The sequence below is a fragment of the Montipora foliosa genome, chromosome 7, assembly GCF_036669935.1.
Source record: "Montipora foliosa isolate CH-2021 chromosome 7, ASM3666993v2, whole genome shotgun sequence".
In the NCBI taxonomy this organism is placed as follows: Eukaryota; Metazoa; Cnidaria; class Anthozoa; order Scleractinia; family Acroporidae; genus Montipora; species Montipora foliosa.
Genome location: NC_090875.1, coordinates 42,935,671 through 42,948,170, shown reverse-complemented (window position 1 = coordinate 42,948,170; position 12,500 = coordinate 42,935,671). Strand labels below are relative to the sequence as shown.

Below are 12,500 nucleotides of genomic sequence, written 5' to 3'. Positions count from 1 at the left end.
AGATTGGACTTCGAGAACAGAAAACTAGCTGGTGTGATAAGCGGAAGCTGAACGTCGTCTTCAACATAAGACAATGGGCGTCGGTTGAGTTGAGTCTCCACTTCCAGTACGACATCACAGAGCTCGGACCAGGACAGCATACCGCCACCAACGGTTTTATAGAAAGCACTTTTAAAGAGGCCCACTAAACGCTCGAAATGGCCACCCCACCAGGGTGCTCTGCTCAAGTTGAATCTCCAAAGGATTTTCTCCGCTGCTAGGTATCCTTGGAGCCGCTCATCTCTCTGAACCTTCTTTAGCCATTTTTCCGCGCCAATAAAGGTCCGCCCGTTGTCAGAGTAGATAACCGAAGGTCTTCCATGACGTGCAATCAAGCGTTTCAAACTTCCGAGAAATGTTTCAGTCTCCAGGTTCGGCAAAACTTCTAGGTACAGGGCTCTTGTCAAGCTGCAAGCGAACAAAACTAAGTAGGCTTTCCCTTCTTGCCGTGAAGACTTGCGGTACTTGATAGGCCCGGCGAAATCTACTCCCACTACTTCAAATACACCAGCTGCCTTTGTTCTCTCTTGTGGTAGAAGGCCTGGTGGTGGTTTGGCTAACGCAACAGCCTGGAACCTTTTACATCCATAGCACTTCTTCACAGTTCTTTTTACGAGTCGTCTGAGACGAGGAATCCAAAATTGCTCTCTGATTCTTGCCATGGTGAGGCCAACTCCCCCATGAAGCGTGGCATTGTGAGCCTGTTGAACGATCTTCTCGGCAAGGATAGTGGAATCTGGTATATAAATTGGATAGTCGCCCTGCAGCCGCCCCCTGCACTCTAATAGTCCGTCATCATTCTTTTGCAGGTTCAATGTCAATCTATCTTCCTCCATGCCTTTAGCTCCACGTGCTTGGACTCGACGTACCCAGAAAAGCTCTTGGTTTTTTATTTCTTCAGTCGTGAGTGGACCATTGATTCTTTGAGGTTTTGACTTCTTTGCGTTGTCAATGAACCGCCTTATCCACGCACAGAATCGAAGAGTTCGCCAATAGGAAGTCTTGGAGAGGAGGTCATCAAGTTCATCATTCGTGTCTACGGCAAGGGCAAACAGCTCTTTTGTAGTCTTCACTTCTGCGTTTGATTCTGTTGTAGGTGTGGTTACTATATCAGGAGGCCAATTTGTAGGGTTTGCTAGCCAGGTCGGCCCTTTCCACGACAACTGATTTCCCTCGGTGAGCATCCCACCTCTACTGGCATAGTCTGCGGGGTTGTCTTTGGTAGGCACATGCCGCCACTTTACATTTTTGTGGTCACGGATTTTCCGCACACGGTTGGCTACAAATTGCTTGTAATCCCCATTTCCGCGTATCCAATGAAGTGCTACGGTGCTGTCCAACCAGCAATGTAGAGAGGTTACTGGAAAACCTTGAAGTGCATCCAGAGCATTTGTAATGAGGTTTACCGCCATGTGGCCAGAGACTAGTTCTCGCCGAGGTATGGTCAGCCCTTGTTTGGCCAATCTTGCTCTCGCCGTCACCAATCCTTGACTTTCTGATGATGAGTGTGTGACGACAGCATATACGACTGCTGCAACACCCCTTCCGCTAGCATCTCCGAAAGCATGGAGCTTAATTCCCTCAATAGATTCTCTAATAGGTGTCAGCGATCTTGGACAGTTGATTCTCTGGGACAATGAATTCTCCCACTTTTTCCACTGGCGAATCAGAGTAGGCGGAAGCGGTGCATCCCACGCGCATTTCTTGTCACAGGCATCACGGTATAACAGCTTCCCTTGAAGTGTGATTGGAGCCACAAGTCCAAGAGGATCGTAGATCTTGGCAACCTTTCCCAGAATGCCTCTTTTGGTTAGCGAGGAAGCATCGACTGGAAACGTGATTCCAAAGTCGTCGGTTGACTTGTCCCATTTCAAACCAAGCAGGCCACATTCTCTTGGTTTTACTCCTAACTGTTGCTTTGCATAGCTTAAGTCGTCTTCGCAGTCGGCTGTTGGATCATCTTCCAAAGCTTTCACGTTAGAGTGCCACTTGTGAAGGTGGAAAGCAGCTTGACTAAAGATATCGATGGTTTCGATCTTCTTCTCCTTGACTTCTGCGGTGGTCGCTCCTCCCATCAGAAGGTCATCCACGTATAGCTCATGCTCAATCTCTCCCACGCGTTCTGGGTGCTCAGCACGGCAGATATCTAAATGATGTCGCATCACGCCACTAAGTAAGAAAGGTGAAGGCCCCAACCCAAACAGTGCCCTGGTAAACCTGTATGTGCGTACTTGATGAGGGTCCTCATTACTTAACCAATGGAAACGAAGAGCGTCTCTATCCTCTGGGCGAATACGCACTTGGAGAAATGCCTTTTGAATGTCTCCGGCAAGGGCTACTGTGTAGAATCTTCCTCGTAAAAGCACCTTCCATAATTGATTCTGTAACGGCGGTCCGATTTCAAGACAGTCATTAAGAGAGGGTGCTGACTCGTATGCTCTTGCAGATGCGTCGTATACGATTCTCAGTTTCGTAGACTCTGCACTTTCTCTCAGGACGGGCTTGTGGGGTATGTAAAATTCGCGCCCTCTTGGTTCCATGCTAGCTTCTTCAATAATTCCTTCTGTTTGCTGCTCCTGCATGATGGCATGGTAGTTTTCTAGCTGCCCCACTCTCTTTAGTCGCTGTACAAGGCTTGAAAGTCGTTTAAGACTTCCTGATTTATTTGATGGTAATGGCTGGTGGTCACCTTTCCATGGAAGTCCACTTTCATACCATCCCTCAGGGCTGCGCTGAAGTTGTTCCAGGAACTCTGCGTGCACCACGCTCTGGTCTCCACTAGGTGGGTCTGCAATTCCTAGGACATCCATGCGGCATAGATCCTCGTAGTCACTTGGCATAGTATGGGCCAGAAACATGCTATCTACATCTCCTCCAGTCCCTGGGGACATAATGGTCCACCCAAATTTAGTGTATTCAGCAACTGGTTCGCCAACTGCTCCAGTTCTCTGAGGCTCGCCAGTCTTGAGCTTGGCATAGCTGCTTGCTCCTAGTATTACGTGCACAGGGAGTAGACTCTTAGTATCGGTGTCCTCCATATGTACGCCTCTCAGATGCTGGTACCTTGCAATAGTCTCCTTATAGTTGGGATTTTCCACTGATAGAAGTTCCTGTCGTTCAACTCTAGTCACATTCACTGGCAAGGCATAACTTCCTCTGGTATCACTCACGATGACGTCATACGTTTTGCTCTTTCTGGTTACAACTCCAACAATAGTTTGAACACGGCGAACAAGGGTACGAGCTGGGGTTAACTTTAAGCGGTCCAGTAGGTAGCCTGAAGCGTAGGAGACGGTTGCTCCTGTATCTAGCAATGCCCTGCACACCACGCCATTCACATTCACAACAACTATAGGATGGCAGACCCTCTCTCCCCCTTGCGTTGCTGTCAGAGCCACCCCATCGCTGACTGCCGCTTGAACACTGGTAGACGTCCTATCGCAAATCGAAGAATGATGCCTTTGTTTGCAATGAATGCATGTTGCTCGACTTCGGCACTGCGATGCGTTATGCTGTGCTTTGGTGCAGTTGAAACATAAGCGTTTGGTTTGCAAAATTCCACGACGCTCTGCTGGAGACTTTACGTGCTCACATTCCCACGATTTGTGAGTCACGCCATCACAATAAACACACGCGCGTCGACCCGCGGGATCCTGATCGTGGGCGTAGAAACTTCTCTGGCGTGGCGAACGCGAAGGTGCCGACGAAAACTTCCCGTTCGCGTTTCCTGATGGTTCGGTGGGATGGATTTCTTTCCATTCCTCTAAAGCTTGTAGTAACTGAGAAAATCCCCAGTCTTGCCAGCCAACTTTTCCTCTTACAAGCTCGGATTTGATCCCAGGTAATTTGTCGAGAATGCCACGCACCATTGATAAACAACCCGACAACCTTCCCAGCGTGTCTAAGGACTGTACGTTATAGCTCAATGACTGGCAGAATTTATGAATCTTGCTTGGCTGGGAACCAGTTATTACAGGCAAGGAATTAATATTATCGATACAGGCTCTGATGATTTCGCTTGTGTTTCCGTAGTTAGTCTTGAGAATATTCTTTGCCCGTTCGTATCCTTCAGAATTGAATGGCAACCCGTCGATTGATTCGCAAACGTGACCTTCAAGAAGCTCTTTCAGATGAGCAAACTTTGTAACAGCCGGAAATTCGGATGCGTCGATTTCCGCTTCAAATTTGTTCCAGAAAGAGAGCCATTTTTTATACGTTCCATCATACTTTGTAATAATTAGCTTGGGTAATTTGATATTGCTCTTCGATGATTGCTTTGTTGTGGCCGATTCTAGTTTAGCTTTTTGCTCGAGTTTAAGCTTCTCGAATTTGAGCTCGCTTTCCCGTTTATCGTTTTCTTTTTCCATCGCAGACTCTTCGAGGTGGCGAGTCAGGCTCAAAATTTCCGTGTCTGCTTGCTCAATGCGTTGTTCAACTTCACCTCCCCATTGTTCCACGTTCTCTAACGTTTCTCCACTCATAAGCTTTTCCTTTTCGATGTTCAACCTCAGCTCCTCGATTGATGCGACGACCTTTCTCAGTGTCTCTCTGTGGCGCATGATTTTTTCTACGTTAGCCTTCTCGACGATCGAAGCAGTCTTCGAGCATGTCAGCGTCAACAGTTGAAATTCAGCTTTTAGTTTCTTGATATTTTCTTCCATGTTACAACAAATAAGATTGAAGAGTCCCGTCGGAGGTGCCACTTGTATGGGGAATAGGAATAGATAGCCCACACTGTCATAGTTCAACTCTTGTCCTTTAATTCGCGAAGTATATAATTCTTCACAGATTCTCACTAGTAGATCGAAATCACTCCAAAAACCCTAATACAAAAAACATCTATATAATATTTCAAAGCTCAAAGATTCTATTGTTCTGGCACACCCTAGATTAAAATGATATGATTGATGGGATTAAGACCCGATGGAAATCCAATTACAGAAACTATTAAGAATTTCGCCAAACATCAACAAACCTTAATAATGAGCCTAACAGTGAGTACTAAATTTAAAATGAATATATAATTGATCCTATTTCCGACACACGCATGATTTATTTAAAATAATCTGTCAATGCTGTTTGCCGTTTTGGGATGCAGAGTTCTAATGACGAGATCACGTCATTTGCCTTTCCTACAGCTAGGGAAAGGTCTTGGTACCCATTAAACTGGGCAAAGTGCCGGAGTTGGTCAGTTACGTTAAACAGAGGGCCCGGCTATGGTTTAGAATTTCCATGCGAGTACTGCTTCCCAGGAGACGAGCTCTCAATTCAATGCTTAAAATCAAAACTTAAGGAGCAAGGATTTTTGTAGATTTCCAGTTCAGTAGTAACAAGGTTTTCCTGTACAGATTTTAGTTGTAACAAATCAGTGGGTCAGCTCTATCTATTGTTAGCTTTTGTTGTATTTGTATAGCGCCGGATGTGAAAACTTTGCACGTGTACGTGGCTTGTGACTTGTTATAGTGGAGATAAATTGCAGTTCTCGTTTTCTTTTTGTTATCAGTTATCACCTTATATCATCTGTCACCATTTCGCGTGGAAAGATGATTTGCTGGCCGCTTAATGGAAGCTAAAAACCATATAAGTAATACACTTGCAACGGCAAAAAGGTGGCCGTGGCCGCTTAATAGAGGTAGCCGTTGAATGGAGGTATCAAATACAGCAGTTTCCTGAAAAATAAATCGGGACTTTGGAAAGTGGCCGCTTAATAGAGGTTGGACTGTATCTTTTTACAATATTATGACAACATATCTCTGGTGAATGCGATCTTTTTAGCTGCTAATGCATAGTCGTTTTGGAGAACTTGCAGTTTTTCTGGGTATTCTAGATCAAGTTCCAATATCAATCCTTTAGTGATGTCGATTGTGTATTTAGCTAGGTTTAGCTGGTCAATTTGTTTTTCTATCATCCATTTAAAACCACCAGTGGGGAGATATTGACTCATAGCCTAACCATATAAATTATTTGCTTCAAGATACATGATATACTTTGAGGGTGCCTCCTTATCGTGTGATTTCATGCACTTATTATTTGCTTTTCTGTATCGGTTGGAAACATAACTGATTCCTTCTCTCATTCCTTTTTCAATGAATTGGAACATGTGAATGTCGGTCATTAGCTCTAATTAGATATCAGTCATCTATAACATAGCATCCCATGATAATCCGGGAGATGTAAAATAATAGCAGGGATATAGCTTGTAATATTGCAGACAGGTTTTTCTAAAGTTTTCAAACACATCAAGCAACAACAGGATGTCAGATTTGAGATACAAATCTTTATATTCGCCAATCGATTTTAAGTTGAAAGTAACCCATACATTTTTGGCATGTTGATAATCTTCATCTGATATATTCTCATCATTTAATATGCTGTAAAATTCTTCTTTGTTTGGTAATTCAGTTTTCTCAAACTTTTTAAGTGAATCCATGAGATAATATGGGTAAGTTTCTCATCTTGAAACTCTTGTAACTTGTATTTGAATGCTTCATCAGGTAAATTTGTGACTAGTTTATCAAGACTTAAACTCATTGAAAGCTGTCAACGAAGGTTAGATGATGGCATTAATATTCATTTGCCATTCTTCTCCAATCTTGTTTGTGTACGTGTTATTTTTAGCTATTTGGCCAATCTGTTGCATGATAAAATGACTATCATATCCTCTAAGATTATGAAATATCACTGGTATTTTGTCAGTCACTTTAAAATTAAGGTTACAGTCTTGGTGTGGCGTTTCTAAAACGAGGGTAAGGGTAAGACCAAGAGTCAGGGTAAGGGTAAGGATACGAATACAAAAAGTATCCTAAACATGCATAAAAGCTAACCTTAGGCCTAATTAGGCCTAAACAAAAGTTTAAGGTTAACTTGTTTGCATTTTAATGATACTTTCTGTATTCGTATCCTTACCCTTAACCTGACCCTTGGTCTTACCCTTACCCTCGTTTAAGAAACGCCGGTCTTGGTGTGCTGAACCCCTGTATTGCCCCGTAACATGACAATGGTCTCTTACTCGAATTTCTTGGTCAGTATATTTCTTGTTACAAATGTGGCACTCATCAGCTTAATGGTTTGTTAAGTTTGTACTTCGTAACCTTTTTACAATATTTAACCTCTTCAAGCATCTTTTCCATAAATTTGTATACAGCATTAGGTCCTCTGTATATTTGAACTGGTTTGCTGTATTTATCATCATAACAACAAACTAGTTTGTATCCATATCCACAATCAACATGCCTTTGGTATGCTTCCGTATACGATTTATCAGTATCAGGTTGGCATCCATATACTTTTTCTACTATTGCTTCAAAATCAGCATATATCACAAACGGTACAGTTAGTTAAACTTTACTGTTGAACCTTTTACAGGCATTTTAATCGCTTGTGTACCATTGATTTGAAGGCATATATCTTTGTGATTTGTTAATACCTTTTCACAACTAAAACACTGTAGACAATACATACAAAAATGTTTCCTTTCTTTATGTTCCGTTCGATTATACATAAATTTATTGAAATATTTGATAAGTACCTAAAAGTTTTTTTTATTCATTTTCTATAATCAACAATAAATTCATATGATCTTCGTACTTTTCTTTTGACTCATATATAGGATATTCTTGTTTTTCTTCATAACCAAATACATTGATGTTAATGTCAATTTTGTTGATTTGTTTAATAGCTACTGGAAATTTAATTCCATTGTAATCCAAATTTTGGATAAATGTTTTGTCTGATTTTTTTCTCTGTGAATCTTCGTTTTGTGGATTTAACAATCTTATATGGCACCATCTGAAGCATTCATTATCCTTGTTTTGCAGGTTTATCAATCCTTTTGCACATTGAAATTATTTTTATATGTTTTTAAAATTCTAATATTGGAATAAAATTAAACTATACAATTATCATACTTATTGTGGATCTCCATCCAAGATGATATGCTTTTTTTTATTTTTTTTAGCATGACTGATGTGTCTCCTATAGTAACACTAAGTATTTTTTTTTATTTTGTTTGATTAGCTTTTTTTCTACAATATATTTTAAAACTGGAGCCATTAGTTTTAATTCTTCTTAGTTCGTCTTTGGTCAAACCATTACTTTGATTTTTTGTTAAAACAGCCATCTATATATTATAATTAGATTACATTATTCAAGTTTTAAATTGCAAACTATTAACATTATGACAGTGTTTGCCAAATGTAAACAAATCGCGAATTTTATTATATAGAGCATCAATAGTAGAATCATTTTGAATCAAAATATCATAACCAGTAATAGCATTAATACTAGTCTCTGAAATGTGTTGATCATTATTGACTTGAGATGGGTGATTGACCTTAATTACAAAACCACTATGTTGTTTAATAAGTTATAACTCATTTTGGAAACGAATATCAGGAACCACATATGTTTTGTCTAGACTATAAAAAAACAGCTTTCCAGCCTGCTAACCCAAATATTTTGATTAAATTGTTTTCTCAACAAATTTGTTCCAATAAATTGTAAAAGAGTTCTTGGACTAGCATCCCAATAATCATCTTTTGTTTCTTTTAAACTACCATACAGTTGCTCATCAGATAGTCCAAACATGTGCCTATACGCCTCTTTAAGGGATTTGCAAAATTGACTTTTTGATATCCGTATTCTAAAGCAATTAAATCAGCATTAGTATCTATACCATGATTTTTTTCCAGTAATTCCAATAATTTTCACCTGAAATCTTATATTATATTATATTTAATTTTTTTTTAAATTTTGAATGCTTTGAAATAGCCAGAAACAAACAACTTTTTTTGGCTACTGAGTTCAGAAGCGGAAAACAGTAACACATACTTTGAATGAAGGGGTAGTTTCTAAAGAAACTGTGGTGCTGCATCGGTGGGGAAGTAGTATACAAAAATTTGGTTTTATCAACGGAGTTGATAATGTAAATTGGCCACAGTACAGAGATTCTAAAAGCTGAGTTCACTACAATAGTAGTTTATATACAATATGTGTTATGTTATTTTACGTTTATGTATTTTCATAAATCCGTCATATTCTTAAATGGTATCCAACTGTTAAAGTCATCACTATATCTTTTCCACTTCACCAAAGCTTGTTTCTTTTTAAAATCTCTCCAGATGACTTTATCGATTCGGAATACATCCTGTTTGGCTTTTAATAATTCAGGTTCATAAAAACTGCCTTCTATCTCTTCACCTCCGAGATCCTTTAGTTTATAACTAATAGGATTAGTGTATTTGATTTTATCGATTATAAACACTTCTTCTGTCCAGTTCGGAGTATAGCTTTTGTTGAAAGTCTTTCTTTTATATTTGCTTATCCTAACCTTATCGCCTATTTTAAATTTTGCTTTGGATGATAATTGCGAATGCTCCATATCACCATATAGATTAAGGTAAACAACTCCTTTATTCTTCTTTTTACTAGCTTCTGTAGGTGTCATTTTTTTGACTATGTCTAGTGTTGTTATACTGGTTTAATATTTTAGGTAGTATATCCAAATATTGTGTATTGCCTTGGACAGTGATCTGCTTCCACATCTTAGTTTTTATTGTTCTGTTCCATCTTTCACAAACAGACGACTTTTCCTCATTCTCCGCGGAGTATAATTTCATTTTATTCTTACCTAAGAGGTCTTTCACATGTTTGTTATAATATTCCTTACCTTTGTCTGTCCATAAATATTCAGGTTTTCTACCTTCTTTAAGGATAGTCTTAAATGCCGCAGCAATGGATTCACCTTTTTTATCTTTTAATGGTATAATCCATCCATATTTGCTGAACACATCTTAAACCATATAAAGATATCTATAGCCCTTATTCCATTTACTAAACTGTTGCATTTCAACTATATCAGAACACTAAATTTCATCGATATGATTTACAATAACACGCCGCCAAGTTAACTTTCGTTTGATTGGTTTATGCAATTGATTTGCTAATTTTTCTTGCCAGTTTCATCACTCGACGGCTTTTTCCGTTTTTTGGCTTTTTAACACCAAGTCCAAGTTTCTGTTTAGCATTAATCAAAAATCTAGCCATTTGCTCCCATTTTGGCATTTCGCCGTAAGGGATCTTATCCAGGGCTTTAACCATTTTGCGGTCACATTTGGCTTTGTCCTTACCCATATTATAACAAATGTCATGATGAGCAGCTATTTCATCCACTTTGTTGTAAGGTTGTCCATGCCATTTGGTAACCTCACCAGTGTTTTTGCCATATACATATACTTATATCCTGGTGGAGTCCATCCGCCTTTTGGTTTTGGCAGCTTTCCAATCTATTTGTGGATATCAATAGCACCATCGTCAAGCTCCTTTCTGTTCGTATTGTATTTGTTCTTTGGTCTGATCTTGGGTGACAGTTGATTTAGAGGTTCGGATCCAACGTTGTGAATAGGTGGATTAAGTTTATTTAATGCGAATTCAATGGCCTTTTTCTGCAACTTTGGGTTTCGAAGAGCTTCTGAACCATAGTAGCGAGCCATTTCGACTGCTTTTTTACCAAGATAAGGGATTCCTTTTGTAAGAAACAGCTCGGCCCCTACATTGCCCAAATCCGACGCGATCCCCATACCCTGGACCCGTTCTCCGCTGTTTTTGTAATAACAATATCAATCATCAGCCTGAAAGATTTCAGTTTCTTCCATTTTGCCTGCTTTTGGATTTTTCACCCACATGAAAGGTGCGAAGACTTTTTCAAATGATTATAATATGAATTCCCTTTGTTCCTTTCATTTAAGAAGTAAAGACAGAAGTAACCACATGTTGTTGTTCCCAAATTCTGAAACTGGTTGTTTTGATGTAGCAAAGTCATTTCTTTTATTCTCGCATGATTTACAATCTCTTGAAATGTAGGCATACCAAATGAATCAAAGTAATTAATGTTGTCCTTAACATAAGGCGCAATCCAATAGCTCCCACTTATATATGAGGGCTCGAGATTGTAAATAAACAATGCTTGTCCATAGTTATGGGGAATGTTTTCATCTCTCGACAAAACATCTTTTATAGGTATAAATATTTACACCATTTTATTAAATAATGATTGTTTAACGGGATATTCTTATTGAATTTGGGTTTCAGAGTATCATTCCCAGAAGTAGAATATCTTTGAATGGGCTGTTTTTGCCTAACAGTAGGCCTTTTCCTGTCTCTTTTTTTTTTTTTAGTTTTTTTTTTTGTCATCCCTTGGCCGACACTCGGGTAGCTGTAAAACGGTGACGGAATGGTTGGCATCGAACCGATGCTTGGTGACCCTAGCCCCCTTTTTCGACTGTCTGAATGCATCGAACCAATCCTTGGTTATCCTCAGCCACTTAACTTTTTAAGAGCCTCAATAGCCTCAGGAATACCAATACTGGCCAACAGAGTGCCAAGAAAGCCACCGGACTGTGTCTTTGTTGGTTTTACATGAAAGGCTTTTTACATTTGTAGAGCATGACGGAGGTCCTTTTTTGTCTCATGTTTAACATATCCTTATATGGGATCAACTGATGCATTTGGTTTTGTGGTACAAGGAAACCACCTGATATTTCTTTGACAATTAGAGAAGCTTCTTCTGATGCAAGACCGGATAAAGCACTGAGACGCAATGTCTTTCTCAAGGCTGGTAGCAACGTACGACCAAGTGACAAAATGGAACTTAATAAACTGCCACCGACTAGTTTCCTGATGTTGGTTTTGGCCAGTTTGATATCCATCCCTTTTTTTATTGTCTGTATTTTTTTCAATCATTTGGCAACAGTAGCTGGCACGAAAAGAGTGTCTTTGTTAGACAGAGCGCCCTTTGTGAGCCTCAAAACAATTGTTTCCCTTTTCTTTTAAGCACTACTAAGGTTCTTTTTCTGGTTTTCTGGTAGCTTAACATTGATTTCAAAAAGTTGTGTCGTTTACTGTATATATTATATGTTATACAATTTCTCAGTTATAAAACATATATGAAATAAAAATGTATATTACGGTCATTGCCTGTAGACGTTTTATACGATTACCAATTCATTGCCGGTTTGGTTAATAGCAATAGTTTCTTCGTGTAGGACGATAGCATGTACACTGAAATTTTTTCTTAGTTTTTACGCCTGTTAAGACCTACAAACAGCTGTATTGGCTCCTTGAAATACCAAGCTTGCGAACTGAAACACCTTACGAATAAAACCGAATACCCTGTCAAGAATGCTAAACAGTTTGCAGAGTTTGTAAGCAATCAAGAAGTGGCCCAAGAAGAGCTGATTTTGTCGTTTGACGTGGTCTCACTCTTCAGCTCCATACCGATCGGCATGGCTATAGATATCGTTCAGAAAAAAACTGGAGAAATCTGATGATTGGAAAAATCACACAGTTCAAAAAGGGCCAAATCCTGGACTTACTCTCCTTTCTCCTACACAACAGCTATTTCATATTTGAGGGAACCCAATACCATCAGGTGTCAGGCTGTGCCAAGGGATCTCCAGTTAGCG

General features: G+C 39.6%; 1 protein-coding gene and 1 long non-coding RNA gene across 3 annotated transcripts in view; one reads left to right on the top strand and one right to left on the bottom strand.

Annotated features, from left to right (window-relative positions):
* Positions 1–4,700, bottom strand: part of LOC138011182 (uncharacterized) — a 5,175-nt gene extending 475 nt beyond the window's left edge. Inside the window, exon 1 of the mRNA XM_068858149.1 lies at positions 1–4,700. This exon is cut by the window's left edge and continues 475 nt beyond it. Coding sequence (XP_068714250.1) covers positions 1–4,700 — 4,700 coding nt within the window.
* The window catches only part of LOC138009560 (uncharacterized), a 441,051-nt gene that overhangs the window by 359,447 nt on the left and 69,104 nt on the right, over positions 1–12,500 (top strand). The gene's annotated exons all lie outside the window — the stretch shown is intronic.